The sequence below is a fragment of the Oryctolagus cuniculus genome, chromosome 9 (assembly GCF_964237555.1).
Source record: "Oryctolagus cuniculus chromosome 9, mOryCun1.1, whole genome shotgun sequence".
NCBI classification, from domain to species: Eukaryota; Metazoa; Chordata; class Mammalia; order Lagomorpha; family Leporidae; genus Oryctolagus; species Oryctolagus cuniculus.
In genome coordinates, this window is record NC_091440.1 from 62,501,698 (window position 1) to 62,520,573 (window position 18,876).

The following is an 18,876-nucleotide window of genomic DNA, read 5'->3' on the forward strand; positions in this document are numbered from 1 at the left end:
GGCACGCACTGAATCAGGTATCTGCACAGTTATCACTGAGTTCTGTTTCTTAAATGCTTATTTTTTTATTAAAGATTTTTTATTTATTTATTTGACAGGTAGAGGTACAGACAAAGAGAGAGAGAGACAGAGACAGAGAGAAAGGTCTTCCTTCCATTGGTTCACCCCCAAAATGGCTGCCATGGCCGGAGCTGCGCCAATCTAAAGCCAGGAGCCAGGTGCCTCTTCCTGGTCTCCCATGCGGGTGCAGGGCCCAAGCACTTGGGCCATCCTCCACTGCCCTCCCGGGCCACAGCAGGGAGCTAGACTGGAAGAGGAGCAATTGGGACTAGAACCCGGTGCCCATATGGGATGCCAGTGCCGCAGGCAGAGGATTAACCAAGTGAGCCACAGCGCCGGCCCCAAATGCTTATTTTTATTCACTTGAAAGGCAGCGAGATGGAGACACACACACACACACGTCCTGTCTGCTTGCTTAGTCTCCAAATGTACGGCATGGTTGAGCCTGGGCCGGGCTAAAGGTAGGAGGCAGAAACCCAATCCAGATCTCCCATGTGGGTGGTAGGGACTTAACTGCCTGAGCCAGTCCTTGCCTCTCAAGACGCACATCAGGAGAAAGCTGAAATTGGGCGAGGAGCCAGGACTTGAACCCAGGCACTAGGATATAGAATGCTGGCATCCCACATGGCATATTAACCACCACACTGAATACCTGACCACTGAATGCTGACTGCTGGCTTGGACGATAGCCGGGACTTGCTTATAGCATATAACCACTTACTAATCCAAGCAGACTGGGGACTCCAGGATGGTTGAGGCATTCCCCAAATTTCACATTTCCCTACATATGGCTCTATTTTCTGGCTGCTCAATTAATCACACATTAACAAAATTACAGACAGTAATAAGGGCTACACAACACAGCCAATGCTCTCATACCCCACCACATACCCGTAATGTCCCCAGCTATCTAGTATCTATAAAACTGAGAAAATTAAGGAGGAAATATGAAAATGGACTGATTATTCCTGCTTTGGGATCAAGCAAAAAATGATTCTACATAGCATGGTCTATCTTGCCTCTCTGGGGGTTAGTAACGCCTAAGGAAGTGATTCTCAAACAGGCCTCTGTACTTCCTGCACCCTGAGAAGGAAGCCTGGCTTTTAGCTAATGGAGCGTCCACTTGGCTCATCGCATTATTGATTTCCACTTTCACGGGACCATAAATATTTACAACCACCTCAGTACAATGCTGGTCCCGCTTCTGCCCTGTCCTCCCTCCAGCATGCTGACACTGGGCTGTTCAATATGCAAATCAGCGTCCAGGAAGGCCCCTCCCCCAAGGCTGACTTCCTGATGTCACGTTAGGGAAGCCCAAGGGCTCTGCATGGGAAGCTTTGTCAGAGCCTCACCTGGTGCAGAGAGAAACTCTTTGTGAAAGCCTGCGTGCAGCTTTTCAAAGGTGGACACAAGTACATGGAAACTTTTCAATGCTCTTGCCCACAGCCGTCCCCCGTGAATTAGGGTACAATCCTTCCTCGCAGTCTAATCAATCTCCCCCGCCCACCGTCCAGACACAGTCTTTTTCCAGGGGTGGACGGCCTGTGTCAGACACACTGAAATTCATTATCTCATCTGCCTGGTGCCACTGTTTCCAATAAAGTGTAATTATGGTGCTATTGAGCTCTTTCTCGCTTTCTCAAAGCCACGCTATACACCTTGGGCCGAGAGCAGTTACTTCCCAGTCCGTCTTCATTAAGCTCAATTGTCTCAGAACAATATCTATTTAATCGGCAGGATGCCCACTAATTTTCCTTTTCAGAATGTGTGTATTAACGTAACAGATGCTAGGTGACCTGCTCCGTTAGGGAGGCCCAGGAGCCAGTGAATGGGGTGACCTGGTACCCATGAGGTTGCACCCTCTTACCCCAGCCCTGCCCAGTGGACTCTCTCCCAGGAAGATGGCACCTGTACTTGTCACCTGCAGTATGGGGTTATTATATGTACAGTTATTACCACAGTGCACTACTGGGAGGAGAGAGCGCACACTGATTTGTTAATGGCGCCATCACTCGAGAACCCTAGCACTGTGCCACAGGGCTTGTCCACTACTTTCTTTCCTTTCAAGGTTGAGAGCAGTGCAGTGCCAGGCACGTGGTAAAATGGCCCCAGTGCTGCCTCTAGAGTGACCAGGAGGATGACTGAACACATATCACCTTCATGTAGGTCCAGGCTCACCCAGTAGCAAGACTGGCCAGAAACCCACAGGTTCAGATAGCTGAAGGAGGGAGAAAGGAATCAATCCCCCGCGCCCCCTACTGCGTGCCTGGTTTTCACACCAGACAGTACATAGAGGACCTTGGAAGTTGTGATCAAAGCTTGGCTTGTACAGAGTTTACGGAATAAAGAGGATTTTCCAAAACAGAAAGTGTGAGAATCAAGAGGTAAGATGTAGGGTAGCGGGGAAAGTGTGTGTGATAAACCTAAGACAGGGAGATTTCTCCAGGGAGGGAACAAAATCAAATCCAATTAAGTATTTTCAGATTGCATTTCCATTTCCTCTCACACCCAGGTTTCCTTCCCGTGGGTCTTGACTGCATTTTATATCCCCACATCAGTGAAATCATCTTTAGGGAAGCAGTTTCCGCGGCTCCTCCTGGCTGGCTTTGCCGTGTTATAGGGAGCATGGCGCGGGTTTCCTCTCCGAGGCAGCCAATTTCCTAAGCAATTAAATGCTGTTTATATTCCAAACTCTGTGCTTGAGTTGAAATTGTCAAGCTTGATATTACCTGACTCTTGCCTAAGATGTATCCTTGGCTAGTTCATTCTACTGTAACAGCCATCTATTAAAATTTCCAATCTGTTCTCTCCTCAAGGGATCACACGGTACTTGGCAAAGGTACAGCTTCGGAATTCTGCAAATTATACTCATCTATATAAATATATATTTTTGAAATGGCAAGGCTTGCAAATTACTTTACCAAACTGACATCCCAATCTGCTATCTTCTAAAAAGGAGAGGCAAATGCCACACACACCTCATACATGCATAGACACTTCTGTGCTGGTTTCTTAAAAATAACAGAATTTCAATGCCAAACTCTCCCGAAATTCCTTTATGAGGTCACGGAACCGAAGTGTTAGCTTCTCTCACTGCTCGGTGTACATACAATTAAATGCAGTTTAGTCTATGTAGATTGTAAGGTGGCATTACACAATGCACTGGATATTAAAGAAAAAATTGTCTGTTCTAGTGAAGAGTCCTAGTTGAGAACGCTGCTCATTCTCATTTGAGTCACTCCTTATGGATTTCAGACTGAATGAGAAAGCGAGACTTTGTATTTGCACTGTACATGCCTTTTATTAAAGGGACAGTCACGGACGGTGTATCCACCTGCAGGAACCTTACCTTCTCAGGGCAAGACCATCAGCAAGAAACACCACGAGGTTACAACAGGGGTATTTCAGGGGCAAAACCGCAGGTGAACAGGGGTGGTGGCCCAGACTTGGCAGGGGATGAGGCGAGAGTACACAGGCTGCCTTTTAAGCACAGAATGTCAGCTTCCTACCTTCCTAACCTAGGTGTTCGGCAGCTCTGTATCTGCTGGTTTTAGTGAACACCTTTAATCCACCTAACATGCCGCCAGCAATACACCTGCCATGCAAGCGAACACTGGAAGTGTTCTCATCAGCAATCTGGCGTGCCTTCTCCGTGGCTCATGCACAAAACCCACATCCAGCAGTGGCCTCCAGGGCACCAGCACCGGGCCCCAGATGGCTTTCCCAGCATCACCGTGTTCTATACACGCAGCTCCTGTGCCCCACGCCTCTCTGAGTGTCTCTCCTCCTAGGGTCCAGCCTCTAACTAGAATGCCTTTATGCCCCTTTTCCTCCAGGAAAAAAAAAAATTATCCTGAAAAGTTCAGATTCTGCCTCCTCCGGGAAGGGAAGGTACCTCCATAAACATTGCCCCACATTCCTTAAGCAGGTTACACATTCCCCGGCTGGCAATCTTGCCATGCACTTCATATCATTGTCAACTATTTACTTACAGACGCCTCTGTGTGCCTAGCCAGTGTGACCTGCATTCTCAGTATATCCAGACAGCACACCATGATCCAAGGAGGGTCTGGGCATCATTTGCTTATGAGATACCCAGATGTTGCTCAGTCCACACAATTTTGTCTATTACAGAACTCAATTCACACACACATACACACACACATATGCACACACACAGACCATCCTAACCCAGCCTTTTCCCAGTCATCACCCCTGGGACAGGCATTTTAGCCTCTACCTGGCATCATCTCCCAGAGCGCCAACATCAGAGGGAACGCAACACCAGCTCCTTCTCCAATTAGCCACACTGTAGGTGTTACCAGTGTCACTGCAACTGCGTCTCTGAAGACTGGGACTCAAGTCTGCATCTCTCTGCCATCCTCCATGGCCCGGAGCTCATATCTGATGTGCACCAGGAAGGCTCCAGTCTGATGGACCGAGGCTCTGAGAGCACTAGGAACCTCTGGGTCCCCTGGTGGCTGTATCCAGCAGTGGCTCAGTAGACAGCAGCCTGCCTGCCTTTGGGCTTAGTGCTGCCCACCCCTCTGCCCGGCATTCAGGGAGTTGGGCTGAGTGACAGTGCACATGCATCCACGAGGCGCACAGGTGGCAAGCGCTGGAGACCGGCAGGGCTCTGTCCCAACCAGGATGCTGTGGCCCAGGTGCCTGCCACCTCTACCTGGCCCCCACTGTTGTGAAGTCGGTGAGTGTAGGGAGGACAGACAGGCGCCAGGGGAGCCCCGCACTTTTCTCCGCGGCAGACGCTGGCTCACCAGGGGCGGGGAAGGCCAGGCAGGGGCGTCCTACCTTTCAGCTTCTCGGCCAGCAGCGCGGCCTCGTGCTCTGAGTAGTGCATGATGGCTGGGGGCGAGGGCGGCCGCAGGCGGTCCTCCTCCAGCTTGCGCCGGTGCCGCTCCTCGCGCGCGCGCATCCGCTGCTTGCACTCCCACTCGTAGAAGTCGTCCCTGGCCTGCGCGAAGTCCACGTGCAGGCGGCCCGAGTCCTTCTTGTCCGTGCTAGAACCTAACCGCATCCGGTAACCTGCAACCGACGGCAAGTCTGGTCACAGCACAGCGGCATACGGGCTGCCCTTCCTGGCCCAGCCCTTAATGGTGCTCCCTGGTCTCCCTGATGGAGGCCATGTTCGCCACAGGTGGAAAGCAGTTTATCATTCTCCCGGGCGATTCCAAGATGTGAGGTTACGCCTGTTTGCCATGGGAGGGTGAACCAACCTCGGGGAATTCAGAGGGGTGCTCACCATGTCCCACACCACTGTCACCACAGAATGATCTCAAGAACTAGGAGACTTACCCCACTCCTTCTTCCCTCTGCCTTCTAGGAAGCTCAGAAGCGCATCTGGCAGGTCTCCCCCTCCCCCACCCCTTTTTTTCCTCTCCACCTTCTTGATGGCTTTGGTTTTTATTTTCCATTCACTGTGACTCAAGTACCTAACCACTCTTACATTCCATTTAGAAAGACGTATGAGTTAAGTAAAGATCATCTATAATGTTTAAAAAGCTCTACAATGCAAATTCCAGACCAGCTTGCTCGCAGGGTACTGCTCCGATCTCCCAGAAAATGCCTGCCGCTCAATTCTCCCTCTCTCTCCCTCTCTCCCTCTCCCTCTCTCTCTCTCCACAGCTGTGAAAGCCACAATTAGCAGGGCAGTTTTGCAATGCTGGTTTATTTCCACTTATCTGCTGGGGCACACAAGAGAATATTTCACCTTCAATTGGGAGGCCTCACCACTGGCTTCCTTGCAGACCTGCAGCACCCCATCGGGAATGCAGCACCACACAAATTGTCCACGCAATCTTTGAAGGCCACACGAGCCGCATGTAAGAGCCCAGGGCTACCCCCCCCCCCAAAAAAAAGCCTGGAAATCTTTGGGGGATTTGCTGTGAGCTGCCCAACGTATAAAGATTAGGAGCAGAAACATGATCTGAGGCATCAACACACACAGAACTGAAACCAGCCAGCCGGCCTAACTTCAAATGAAGAAGAACTGACTTTGAGGTTGCTCTTCAGTTTGGGGTAGTTGGATTCTCAGAACACAAATTTAGGTCCCAGCAGGAACCTGACTGCCAAAGGCTGCCAGAGGACAGAACAAAATAAGCACTTTTGCTGTCTAGGACTCTGCAAATGAGCTACAGCTGTAAAATGCTAGGCTGCGCAGGGCTGATGTTCAAGATCTCATGGCAGATTTCGATGGATTAGCTTAGTACTTTGGGTTAAAACCTGGCTGAAAAGCTCTGTGGAGGCCTGTCTTCTCCCTGGTAGGGCACTTCAGACCTTTGAAAAGCTACAAAGGAGATAACACATCTCACATCTGATTCCTAGGATGCCACTGAGCCCTCCTCCTGCCTAGGTTTCCACAGTGTTATCTAAACCCAGGGAAGATATAACAAAACCCATCAAAAGGCGACCATGGGATCAGAGATCACAGATGAGCAGGATGAATGTTCTTGCAAAACGTGCCTTGGGTGCGAGCCGTGCTGATGCACACATAACAGCAGGCAGGACTGGCCAGCTGTCCCCCTGGGCCAAGCCCTGCTGTCATTTTGAGAGTCACTTTTCAGAGAGTTCTCATTCCAGAAGCACCCTCTCTTTCACCAAAACATCATCATTAAGGCCTTCAAAGAGACCCTGATGAGGCTGAGACTAAAATTAGCTCTGCCTTCGAATGTGAATGTGAATGCCGTCCTAAAATTAGACAGGCCTTCCAGCTGGGCCTGGGCTGGCAAGAGCCGCCAGGCAGGAGGGGTGCCTTCCTTCCTTCCTGGCCTTCCAATCAACCTGCCTTTCCCATATCCCAGGGCTGCTGCTGCAGTCTCTAGCGGGTGACCAAGGAAGGGCTGGGAGACTCCCTCCCAGGCAGGGAGGTTGGAGGTGAGAACTTTGCTGTCACCTCCTCCTGCTCCAGGGGAGCCATCAGGGCCTTGCTGAGAGAAAGGACAAGCACAGGATCAAGGCATTCAGTAAAGGGATGCTTTCTGTATGTCTAAATTTGTTCATCGTTGCCAAGGTCTAATGAGGTCTCTGAATGGGGCTAGACATTGTCAGCCTAGGTGTGTTAGTGTGGAAAAGGACCTCCGATCCACTCTCACCCTCTGTTTTAATCGGGTGGGATGGCTTTATTTCTTGAGCCATAACTAGAGTCCAGGACCCAGGGAAGTGTCCAAGGAAACAAGAATCAGTCCTCCTTCCTCAGGTTCATTGTGTTAGAAACCAACCTTTCACCGAATGGTTTCCGTATTGCAGGTGCCCTGCCAAGCACTTAATACCCATTGCTGGATTTACTCCTCCTAACAGTCCAGGGAGTACTGGGACTCTTTCCATTTTGCAGATGGGAAGATGGAGGCTGGGAGGCAGGTCATATAGGCCGAGGCAGGTGGAACCTAGCGCCATGTACTCAACAGAACTAAACAGTACTAAATCCCACTTGCCTAGCAGCTGTTTGTATGTCGTAAAATGTCTTTATTCCATGCTCTGTCTTCGCTCTCCGGTCTGGAATGCTTCCAGATCTCCCTCTCTCCCACCCTGCTGACACTGTACATTTAACAAATGCCTCTTCCCTGCCTTTGTCACATCTGAATAAAAACTAACCACTAGCCTTGTGACTCATCTGTGACCCACTCTCTTTCATGTCCAATTCCCACCCCTCACTACCCTTGCTTCTTTACAAGTCGGTCTTGCTAGCTTGCCACTGAAGGGAGAGTGTTACAGAGTCCGCCTTCCTCTAGACAGCTACTCCAACAAATATCTTGACTTGCAGCATCAACTCTTGTCTCTGGTATACTGTCTGTCCAGCCTCGAGCAGCCCCAGAGCCTAGTTTTAGGATGATAACATGCAGCTTTATTGGAATAAGGCTCTTAAAGTTCTCCATACTGGGGCCGGTGCTATGGCGTAGAAGGTTAAGCTGCCACCTGCAATTCTAGTATCCCACAGGGGCATCAGTTTGAGTCCCAGCTGCTCCACTTCCTATCCAGCTCTCTGCTTAATGCACTTGGGAAAGCAGTAGAAGATGGCCCACGTCCTTGGGCCCCTGCCACCCATGTGGGAGACCTGGAAGAAGCTCCTGGTTCCTGGCTTTGGCCTGGCCCAGCTCCGCCCATTGTAGCCCTCTGGGGAGTAAATCAGTAGCTGGAATCTCTCTCTCTGTGTCTGTCTCTCTCCTTCTCTTTCTCTGCATTTCTGCCTGTCCACTAAATAAATCTTAAAAAAGAAAAAAAAAAAAAGCTCTCCATATGGCTTTCTAGTGTAGGGAAGCCTCTGTGGTTTTAGAATAACCTCAGGGTTTCCCAGAATGTCATGGCAAAGAGCTGACCGTAGAAATGAAGTGAAGCCTGGCAATAAAGTTCAGATTTTTGTTTCTGAGTAGTTTTTTCCCACCTTCCCTTGTTAGCCTCAGGAGTAGGGAGGTGGAATGCAGAGAGTGACAGACCGAGGACTGTAGCTGGAGCATGTGAGGGAAAGGCAGGGGCTAGAATCTAAAAATACGTCTTTCCAGAGCCGCAGAGCAATTGGCACCAGCCTCCTAATACTTTGATCTGGCAAAGGCCTTGTCGAGGGACTCCATTGGCTTGTTCCAACGCCCACAGAATGGAAGGCAACATCAGGCCTAATTTCAATGGCTGGAAAGCTCTCCTACAAAAACTGGCACCCAGGAACAAGGCTCCTGGGGCAGGCTTAGTGAGCCACAAATGGGCAGTGCCACACTGGACCCCTATCCCAGGGCCCAGGAACTAAAGGCTCTCCTGCAAGGAGCTGATCTTGCTCTGTGTACCCGGCCGCCCAGACAGTGAATCCACTTCTGAAAACTGGAAAGGCTTCTGAGCCAGTACTTTGCTCCCCCAGAGGGATTACATCCAGTAGAAATAACAACTCAGCGTTCCGCTCGCTCATAATATTGCTTTTCATCTAATAAGCGCCTGAGAGCATTAATTAGAAACTCAATGGAATTCCTGAAGACTGGATGGTGGGAAACCACTCCCGTGGAGAGGTATGTGCATTCGCAGAGTCTCACAGAATTGGCAGCCAAGGCAAAAGGCAAAAGCCCTCCCTTTTCAGCCCCAAACTAGGAGGACCTTATTGTGCCCTAAGGCAAAAAGGGAATGAGCTCATATTCATAGTAACATCACAAGTAAGGAGATGCCAGAGAAACCCCTGATGAAATGCAAAGTACCAGAGAGGTAAATGGCTTTGTCCACCATGAATTCCTCTGCGAAGCGGATGTGACAGAAGTTCTTCTTGCTCTTCCGAATCGCTGTGATGTCACCGCACTGCTCGAAGACTTCCTGGATGATTTCCTCCGTCGCGTTTTCGGGTAATCCTCCCACAAACACCGTCTTGCAGCCGGGAGGCCGTTCCCTCGTGGACGGAGGGGGCAGATCTGGCAATCACAACAGAACAGATGGTTTTGTGCGGCATGCGTTGCCTCTCCTTCCTTGGTTCACCTGGCGAAAGTCGCGCTCGCAGGGGCAGCTGCCCCAACTTCCCTCATATCCCAGGCTGGCTGGCTTTTCCGTTTGACTTCCCTCTCCTCCCAACCTCTAGTTGTGGGCATTTCCACGCCTATGCTTGTCTGTGAACAAAGACGAGAGCAAATGGGCGCACAATTTCATTGCCCCTTTCCTAACACAGAAGCCCAGGAAATGGTGGGGGATGGGGAGGAGAGAAAACTTCCACCAAGTACAAAACGTGATGAAATGACAACCTGATGAAAAACCTCAGCTCGTTCTTGGCTTTGTCTTGGTGCCAGATAAAGGAGCTGCAAGGCAGAACACAGGAGGCGGAGGCGCAACCCAGGGAAGAAGCACAATACTTACTTGGCTGGGAAAACACTGTGCCTGAAAAAACACTTTGTCGTTATTCACATTTAAATGCACGCACTATTAAATTTGGGGGTGGCTGCATAAAAAGATAAAACTGTACATTGTCACAACATTTCACCTGGTTTATATGTAGATTACTAAAGCAATCTCCTGAAAAGTCCACTTGAAAGAGGCGACCCTTGATTAATAGCAATAAAAAAAAAAGCCTCCTAGCTACGTAAGCCCATACACTGAGTTATCTGAGACTAAAAATTAAAAAAAAAAAGTTCTGTCCCATGGACTTCATCAAATATATGTGTCCTTCAAGCAAAGGCAATTTGGTCCAGAAACTCTGAGATGCAGGTTGCCCCAGCCTCCAAATTGCCAACTGCCAAATTAATTCAATTTTCTATCCAGTAAAAACACATTTCAGAATTTGTGTCCTACATTTGTGAAGATGGGTGGAATGGCTTATATATTTCACACTATATTCTCGAGCAAATGCTGGCCATCATTATTGGTAAATATATTCTCAACGTTGGCTGTGTATCCCCAAATCCCAAGCGCTGGCTTCCTGGTGTGGATTATTCAGCTCCTAGGGAGACATATGCACAGGTCCCCATACCTGTGTTCTCAGCTAGAGAACAGAGATGGGCTATACAGAGAGGGACCCTCACTCTGTACAGCTAAGGGTGAGCCACATCTGAAAATGAATGCAACACTATTTAAAATTGTTTTTAAAAAGAAAAGAAGCTAAAATTCTGAGCCAGCCTTTCTCAGGAGAGTTATACTTACTTGGATTTTGAGGGAATAGAGTACAACTCTTGCAATGGATGATTTCTTTGACAACAGCCACCTCTGTTGGTGGAGGAGGTGGTACCAGCCCCAGTCCTGGTATCATTGGGTTGATGGGGGTGATTCCAGTCATCATGTTGAGGCTTGGATCAAAGCCTGGGACACAGATTGAGTCTGCAAAGCACACAAGTTAACATTTTTGGCTGGGGAACCTTAAATCCGTTTTTTTGTTGTTGTTGTTGCTGCAAAAAATTACTTGACTTGATATTTCCTGTTTTTCAGGAATTGCTCCTGGCATAAGGTAGAGCATTACAGAAAATTAATTCAGAAGGGGAGAGAGAGAGAGAGAGAGAGACAGAGAGGGAGGGAGGGAGGGACGGACCTAAACCTACACGAAAAGGAAATTATATTACTTAAAATATTAACATGGCAGAACAGAACACAATGTATTAAAGTGTAAAACCATGCACCATGAAGCTTCCCTATTACCGTGAATGCAGTCTTCTGCTTCTTCACTTTGTGTGTTGTTTACACTGCCTTATGACCCAGAATGTGGGAAGAACAGCATTTAACATTGAAGTGCCCTGTGAATCTAATTGTCAACCTGGTTTTATCAAAAGAGTCTTCTTACCCAAGTGACCTACATTTGCCAAAGTTTAATTTATATGTGCACACTTTATAATCATGCATTCAGGTCCTACCTAACCTACTTCCCCCAGGGGATGAAAAAAAAAACAAAAAACAAAGAGCGATTATAATTACTATGGCTTAGATATGTGCAGGCATAAAATTAGCTATATACATTTCTTAATTCTTTTGGATAATTACATTTCCTTCCCATAATTCAATCAACAAATAATTAGCCTACCCTCCTGAAATTTTTATGCCTTTTATTTAAAAAATTCAGCACTGGGAAGAGGGTAGAAAGCATTGGTTTTCCAGCAGAAATACTGTTTTTTTAAAATATTATAATGAAGCAAGTAATTTCAAAGGTAATATATAAGACTTTATTTATTATTTCTTTAAAAAAGACCTCTAGTACCAAAAAGATAAAAAGTGTTGGTGAAGATGTGGAGTAGAGGCAACCCTTCTAGACTGTTGGTAGAAATATAAATTAGTGCAGCAGCCACTGTGCAAAAGCAATATGAAGGGTTTCTGAAAAATTAATAACAGAACTACCATATGATCCAGCAATCTCACTATTAGGTATATCGCAAACACAATGAAATAAAAAAGATACGGCCGTATTCCCTTTCCTTTCTCTCTTCTCCAGCCGCCCAAGATACTGAAAGGCTTGAAGGCCCAGGGAAAGAAGGCAGCCGTGGGCCCTGCTGTCACGAAGAAGCAGGAGGCCGATGAGGTGATAAATCCTCTTTGAGAAGAGGCCTGAGAACTTTCCCGCTGGACCGGACATCCAGCCCAAGAGGGGCCTCACCCGTTTTGTCAAATGGCCCCACTATTTATATCTGGCTGCAGTGCCTGCAGGTGCCTCCTGCCATTAATCAGTTCACCCAGGCAATGCACTGCCAGATGACTACCCAGCTGCTGAAGCTGGCCCACAAGTATAGACCAGGGACAAAGCGAGAGAGGAAGCAGAGGCCACTGGCCCATGCTGAGAAGAAAGCTGCTGTCAAAGTGGACCCAGAGCCCACGTGTCCTCCGGGCGGGTGTCAGCACTGTCACTACCTTGGTGGAGAATAAGAAGGCTCAGCTGGTGGTGACTGCACACGATGCGGATCCCACTGAGTTGGTTGCCCTCTCGCCCGCTCTGTGTCGGAAGATGGGGGGGGGGGGGTCCCTCGCTCACTGTACCATCAAGGGAAAGGCCGGGCTGGTGTGCCTGGTCCACAGGAAGACCTGAACCCTTGTTGCCTTCATGCAGGTGAACTCGGAGAACAAAGGGGCTCGGGCTAAGCTGGTGGAGGCCATCAGGACCAACAACAATGACAGATGGGGTGAGACCCGCTGCCACTGGGGAAGCAACGTCCTGGCTCCCAGCTCTGTGGCTCCCACTGCCAAGCTGGAAAGGGCCAAGGCTAAAGAACTCGCCGCGAAGCTGGGATACACAAGCACTAGAGTTCCTCCGACATAATAGATCCTCCTCAGGAAAAGAAAAAAAGATACAGGCATTCTCTTGTTCACTACCATTACAATAGCCAGGATAGGAAATCACCAACCTAAGTATTTAGCAACAGATAAATGGCTGAAGAAAATGTGGTATATGTAGACAATAAAATACAACACCTCCATGAAAAAGAAGGAAATTCGGTCATATTTGGACACTATGGATGAACTTGGAAGCCATTATGTTGGGTGACATAAGCCAGGCACAGAGAGACAAACACTGCGTGATCTCACTCCTATGCGGACTCTAAAAAGTTGATCTTTAGAGAGTAGAATGGTGCATGCCAGGGCTGCAGAGTTTAAGGGGAGGGAGTGCTGGGGAAATGTTGGTCAAAAGATACACAATTATAATCAGACAGGAGGAATAAGTTCACTAGATCCATTGTACAAAAAATTGACTGTAATTAATGATGATATTATACTCTTTTGTTTTTATTTATCTGAAAGTCAGAGAGAGAGAGAGGCAGACAGACAGACTGAATTTTCTGTCTGCTGGTTCACCTCCCAAATGCCTGCAATGGCCAGGGTTGGGCCAGGTTGAAGGCAGGAGCCATGACCTCAATCCAGGTCTCCTACAAGGATGGCAGGAATCCGAGTACTTGAGTCAGCACCTGCTGCCCCTCAGGGTGCACATTAGCAGGAAGCTGGGTTGGAAGCCAAGATGGGACTTGAACCCTGGCACTCTGACATGGGATGCTGCTGTCCCAAGTGATGTCTTAACTGCTACATTAAATGTCTGGCCCAGATACAACATTCTGGAAAAACACAAAAAGATTAGGTAAATGTCCTCACCACAAAGAATGTTAACTGAAAACAACACATTTGTTTATTAGCTAGATTTAGTCATTCCACTTAGTATATATATTCCAAAAAATTTTGTTGTATATAACAAATATGTGTACTTTTAATCTGTCAATTAAAATTTTTAATAATTAAGATTTTCTAAGGGTACAACCTTATTGAATACTGTACTGAATTTCTTTTTTCCTTTTTTTTAAAGATCTGTTTAGTCAGAGTTACAACTGAATTTCTTTCTTTTTTCCTTAAAGATTTATTTAGTCAGAGTTACAGAGAGAGAGAGAGAGATGGAGAGACACAGAGACAGATCTTCCATCTGCACATTCACTCCCCAAATGACACCAATGGCCAGCACCGGATTAAGCCAAAGCCAGGAGCCAGGAGCTTCTTTTGGGTCTCCCATGTGTGTAGGGGCCCAAGGAACTTGGGCCACCTCCTGCTGTTTTTCCAGGGCATTAGCATGGAGCTGGGTCAGAAGTGGAGCAGCTGAGACATCAACTGGCACCCATTTGGGATGCCAGTGTCACAGGCAGTGGCTTTCCCACTACGCCACATGCTGGCCCTCTGTATTGAGTTTTCAAGAGTAGCCACAAGCAGAGCCTTCCCCTGGTGGTTTTTCTGTTTGTAGAAAACACTCCTCTTGGTGGTGGTGTGATAATGTTTGCAGACAGAAAGATGCCACGAGAAGAGGTCCTGGTGACCCTTCACTATCTCCAAGAAGGAAACTTCCTTCTTGTCTCTTATTCTCCTTTTTTTCTTTTCTCTCTCTTTCCTGGTCTTAAACCATTCCCACTCTTATTTCCTGTCCCCTCTTCTCCAGGTTCTCAAGTGCAGCCTATGCCTTTGCCCCCCTGCACAGCCTCACTCTTTGCTCACCTGTGTAGCAAGGTGAGCCCGGAGGCAGGGGACAGGACAACTATACTCTCTGCTGGCTAAGAACCCCCAGAGGCCACCCAAGTGCAACCCACAGCTTTCCTTTCTGGGGAAAACTCTGTCGCATGGCTCCAGCTACCTTGGACATTTCTGCTCCCCTTCTGCGTTCAGCAGCATTAAATGTGTGAAGCTGATCTGTACACCCAAGAGGAACTGTGTCCCATTTACTAGAAGCTCCATAGAATTTGAAAGTGTACCACTGTGACTTCCGTAAAATGAAGTTCTGTTTTTTTTTTTTTTTTAAACTGTAAATGTAAATGTCAAATACAAGTTTTCCTTCTGGATATTCTAGGCACCTGCTATATAATTATGGTTCCCAGTTTCTTCATCTGCAACACTGGGTTGTGTGACTCAATTATTCCTTCTCGCAGTAACGTTCCAAGACCCAAAGATTCTGTGCTGATCCCGCTCAAAACAAAATGATACCCAAAAGACATCAAAGTTTAGCAGTGACAGGACAAGATTCAAGCTCTGGTTGGTCATCAAATCTTCACGAAAATCAGACAGGCATTATTCCCATTTCATATGCAAAGAAACTGAGGTTTAAGGCAGTTAAATAAACTTTCTAATATCACAAAGCAAATAAATGGCAGAGCCAGAATCAGGACCCAGGTCTCTGGCTCCAGATTTAGAGTTGTGTATAAATATGACTATTTCAAAAATTTCTGTCTAGGATGCCCAACCTGCTTATTCACCTGACACACGTCACTATTTCTAAAAATCTACTTCATCCTCAAGATAGAAACAATCTACGCTTTGTCCTGCTGATCCAGATGCCAACTGTGAAGACATCAGAATGCAGTGACTTTCTTTATTTTTTTAAGATTTATTTATTTATTTGAAAGTCAGTTACACAGTGAGAGGAGAGGCAGAGAGAGAGAGAGAGAGAGAGAGAGAGAGAGAGATATCTTCCATCTGCTGGTTCACTCCTCAATTGGCCACAATGGCTGGAGCTGCACTGAACGGAAGCCAGGAGCCAGGAGCTTCCCCCAAGTCTCCCACGTGGGTACAGGGGCCCAAGGACTTGGGCCATCTTCTACTGCTTTCCCAGGCCACAGCAGAGAGCTGGGTTGGAAGTGGAGCAGCCAGGTCTTGAACCAGCGCCCATATGGGATGCCGGCACCCCAGGCCAGGGTGTCAACCCATTGTGCTACAGCGTCGGCCCCCTGGAGTGACTTTCAGCCTCAGGATCACCGGCAGAACATAAGGGCTTCCAGGTGAATATATCAGAAACAGAAACATTCACTGTGGGAATATTAGCATGCCTGTGCTCCCGTTGTATCTCATTCTGTGCATCGGCCTCGCCTGTTTCTTCCCTGGCCTGGCCCTCACTGCTGTTTGCCAACACAGGATGACTTAAAGCTGAAACCACTCAGGACTGCAAACCATGGGATGAGAGCCCTGTGAATTATAATAAGCAGATGTTTTCTTACAAAGGAGATGAGCAGTCTAGTGCCTACATTCTCTTTTAATTGTAACAGATTCCTTCCTTCTTTCTGAAGGCCACATGAATATATATCTCGTCAGAAGTGGGGACCAAAGGCACTACTGACTCCCCAGCAAAACGTCTTACTCTACAGTGTGCACTTTGCTTTCTCTGAGACAGTGGTATGGAGAGACTTATTGCAATCTGCACAGTGCGAGCAGCTTAGGAAGGAATTAACACTTCAATTAACGCTAGACCTCAAAGGAGCTGAGATCCAGTATTTCACAGGAGGAAGTAGGGAAGCATGAAAATATTTTTTCCTTTTCTCTTTCTTTAAGATTTATTTATTTATTTGAAAGGCAGCATTACAGAGAGAGGGAGAGACGGACAGAGATCATAGATCTATTCACTAGTTCACTCCCCAAATGGCCACAACAGCCAAGGCTGGGCCAGACCAAATCCAGGAGCCAGGAACTCCATCCTGGCTCCCATGTCGGTGGCAGGGGTCCAAGCACTTGGGCCATCATCTGCCGCCTTCCCAGGGGCATTAGCAGGGAGGCAGATCGGAAGTGGAGCAGCCAGGACTCTCACCAGTGCTCTGATATGGGATGCAGAAGTCACAAGTAGCGGCTTAAGCCACTGCACCACAACACTGACCCCAGAACTTTCTGAAAAAAATAAGAACTCATTACTTTTTTAATAATATATGAACAGATGAAAATTGTTTTCTCAAACAGCGTAATTGTATATCATGCACTGAGTCATTAAAGCAAATATACAGACTTAAAAAAAAAAAAAAAACTCAAGAAAGACATATGCCCAATAAGAGAAGGCTGAGGAGATACTGCAAGCCCTAAGAGCCGGTTCTTTGACTTGTGTGAAAAACCTGTCCCTTGAGCTGTGGAGAGAATCAGTTCTCATTCTGCTCAGTGAGAAGAGGAGGAGTGATCCAACTGCAGTGGGGAGGATCCAAGTAAGGCAGCAGAAGTGCTTTCCCTGAGCCACTGCCCTTAAAGAGGTGGGGTTGTTCACTGCAGACCATGGCCTGAACTCGCTCCTCCCTGTCCTACCGGCTCCAAGCCCAGACGGGAAATCCGGGCTCCGTATATGGGAACTTTGATTCATGGCCCTTTTTTTTTTTTTTCTCTCTTTTCAGAGCATGTTTTGGATTTTAGACAAGTGGCGGTTGAACTAATTCATTAATCAACGAATGCATTCATTGGTTTATTCAGCATTTCCTGGGTTTGCCAGGAACTCGCCTCTTGGGGCCATCACAGGATTGGAGCAGAGAATAAAAACAGCAGCAAACTGCTGAAGGTCAGAGGGTTGTTCTGTGGCCCAGAGACACCAGGCCATCTGCATTTCCCCAAGCCCAAGCCCCCTGGTGGTAGCATGCTCCTTTCCTGTGGGTGCCTCCGGAAGGAGTCTCAAATTGGGGGGGGGGGTGGTGAGAACCAAATTCCAGCCAACAGGAAGGTTGCAGGCGTCTCCTGCCGGTCAAGACTTGCTTAGGTGTGGGCAAGGAGGCTGGGCGGGCTGCTGCCAGGGCTGGGATTAAGTCGCCAGGGCCAGGCACAAATCTCACCCAGAAGGCAGGACACGGTGTTCTAAGAGGATAACAAGTGAAGACAAGCAGTAACCAGGCTAAACGGTAGCTTCCAAGGTAGAGCAAGGCCACGGGTATCCCCTCAAAGTAACAGAACACAGAGATGGTGAGCAGGAGTCATGAGCCCAGGCAGGGCGGCTGCAGCGTGGGACTCGGTCCACGGGTCACAGGGTCCCCATCAGCCTGCTCCAGGGTGCGTCTTGGTCCAGGGGAATGGGGTTTGGCAATGACATCACGCGGAGTCACAGGCTGAGTGGCATGAGGCTCCCTATTAGGTTACCTCACCCAGTACTCAGGCTGGAGAAGCAAGACGGGATCCAGAAACCAGGAGCGAAGGCTGGGCTTGGGGAAGGGGCCGACCCTGCTTCCCTACTCCAGTTCTTGCCGCCTGCCCAGCACAAAGACCACCTGGAGGTTGAGTCCCAGAAGGCAGGATGCTGGGATGGGAGCTGCCCTCTTCTTGCTGCCTGAGGCCTAATGGGCTCTCAAGTTCCAGGGAGATGCTCAGCACGTGCGGCCAGAGATAGGCTGTAGGGGCTCCACCGCACACCAGAGGCTCCTCTCCTTTCTCCAGCCGAGTCACTGATGAAAATACGATCTTACCAAGAAGCCACGGAACACACACGAGGCACCCTCTGTTTCCTGGAGGTTTAGGACGGAGAGACTCTCCGAGAGTAGTCTCCAATAGCAACCGACAAACTCTGCTCTTCTATAGTGTCGTTAAATTTGCTAACTAGTAATGATTGCTTTTTTCATTGCATCGTCTGCTTTTTGCAAATACTACAAACACACACACATGTAATTTACTTATTTGAATATAATTTACTTATTTGAAAGAGTTAGAGAGAGAGAGGGAGAGACAGAGAAAGAGATCTTCCATCCCCTGGTTCACCCTCCAAATGACCCCAACAGCCAACTCTGGTCCAGGCTGAAACTAAGAGCCAGGAGCTTCATTGGGTCTCCCATGTCGGTGGCAGGAGCCCAAACAGTTGGGTCATTTTCTGCTACTTTTCCTAGGTCATTAGCAGGAGCTGGATTGGAAGCAGAGCAGCTGAGACATGAACTGGTGCTCATATGGGATGCTAGTGTTGCAGGTGGCAGCTTTACCATCTACACCACAGTGCCAAAACCCAACCCCCAAGTATTCTTTATAAAAAATCTTGACAACAGCAGAAAAAAAAAACAGTTTTAAAAGGGGGTCTTGAAATCTAAACATCAGAGTATAATGGGTGGTTTCAGCTTGGACCAGAGTTGGCTGTTGGGGTCATCTGGAGAGTGAACCAGGGGATGGAAGATCTCTTTCTCTGTTTTTCCCTCT

General features: G+C 48.1%; 1 protein-coding gene and 1 pseudogene across 14 annotated transcripts in view; one reads left to right on the forward strand and one right to left on the reverse strand.

Moving 5' to 3' along the window:
* Positions 1–18,876, reverse strand: part of ENOX1 (ecto-NOX disulfide-thiol exchanger 1) — a 603,118-nt gene that overhangs the window by 134,066 nt on the left and 450,176 nt on the right. For all 14 annotated transcript variants that reach the window (XM_051850654.2, XM_051850652.2, XM_070048766.1 and 11 more), the window contains 3 exons: positions 10,672–10,845; positions 9,249–9,455; positions 4,870–5,103 (listed from right to left, as the gene is read on the reverse strand). In XM_051850654.2, the coding sequence (XP_051706614.1) occupies positions 4,870–5,103; positions 9,249–9,455; positions 10,672–10,845 (615 nt within the window). The remainder of the gene's footprint in view (positions 1–4,869; positions 5,104–9,248; positions 9,456–10,671; positions 10,846–18,876) is intronic.
* LOC138843727 (large ribosomal subunit protein eL8 pseudogene) lies at positions 11,143–16,912 on the forward strand (annotated as a pseudogene).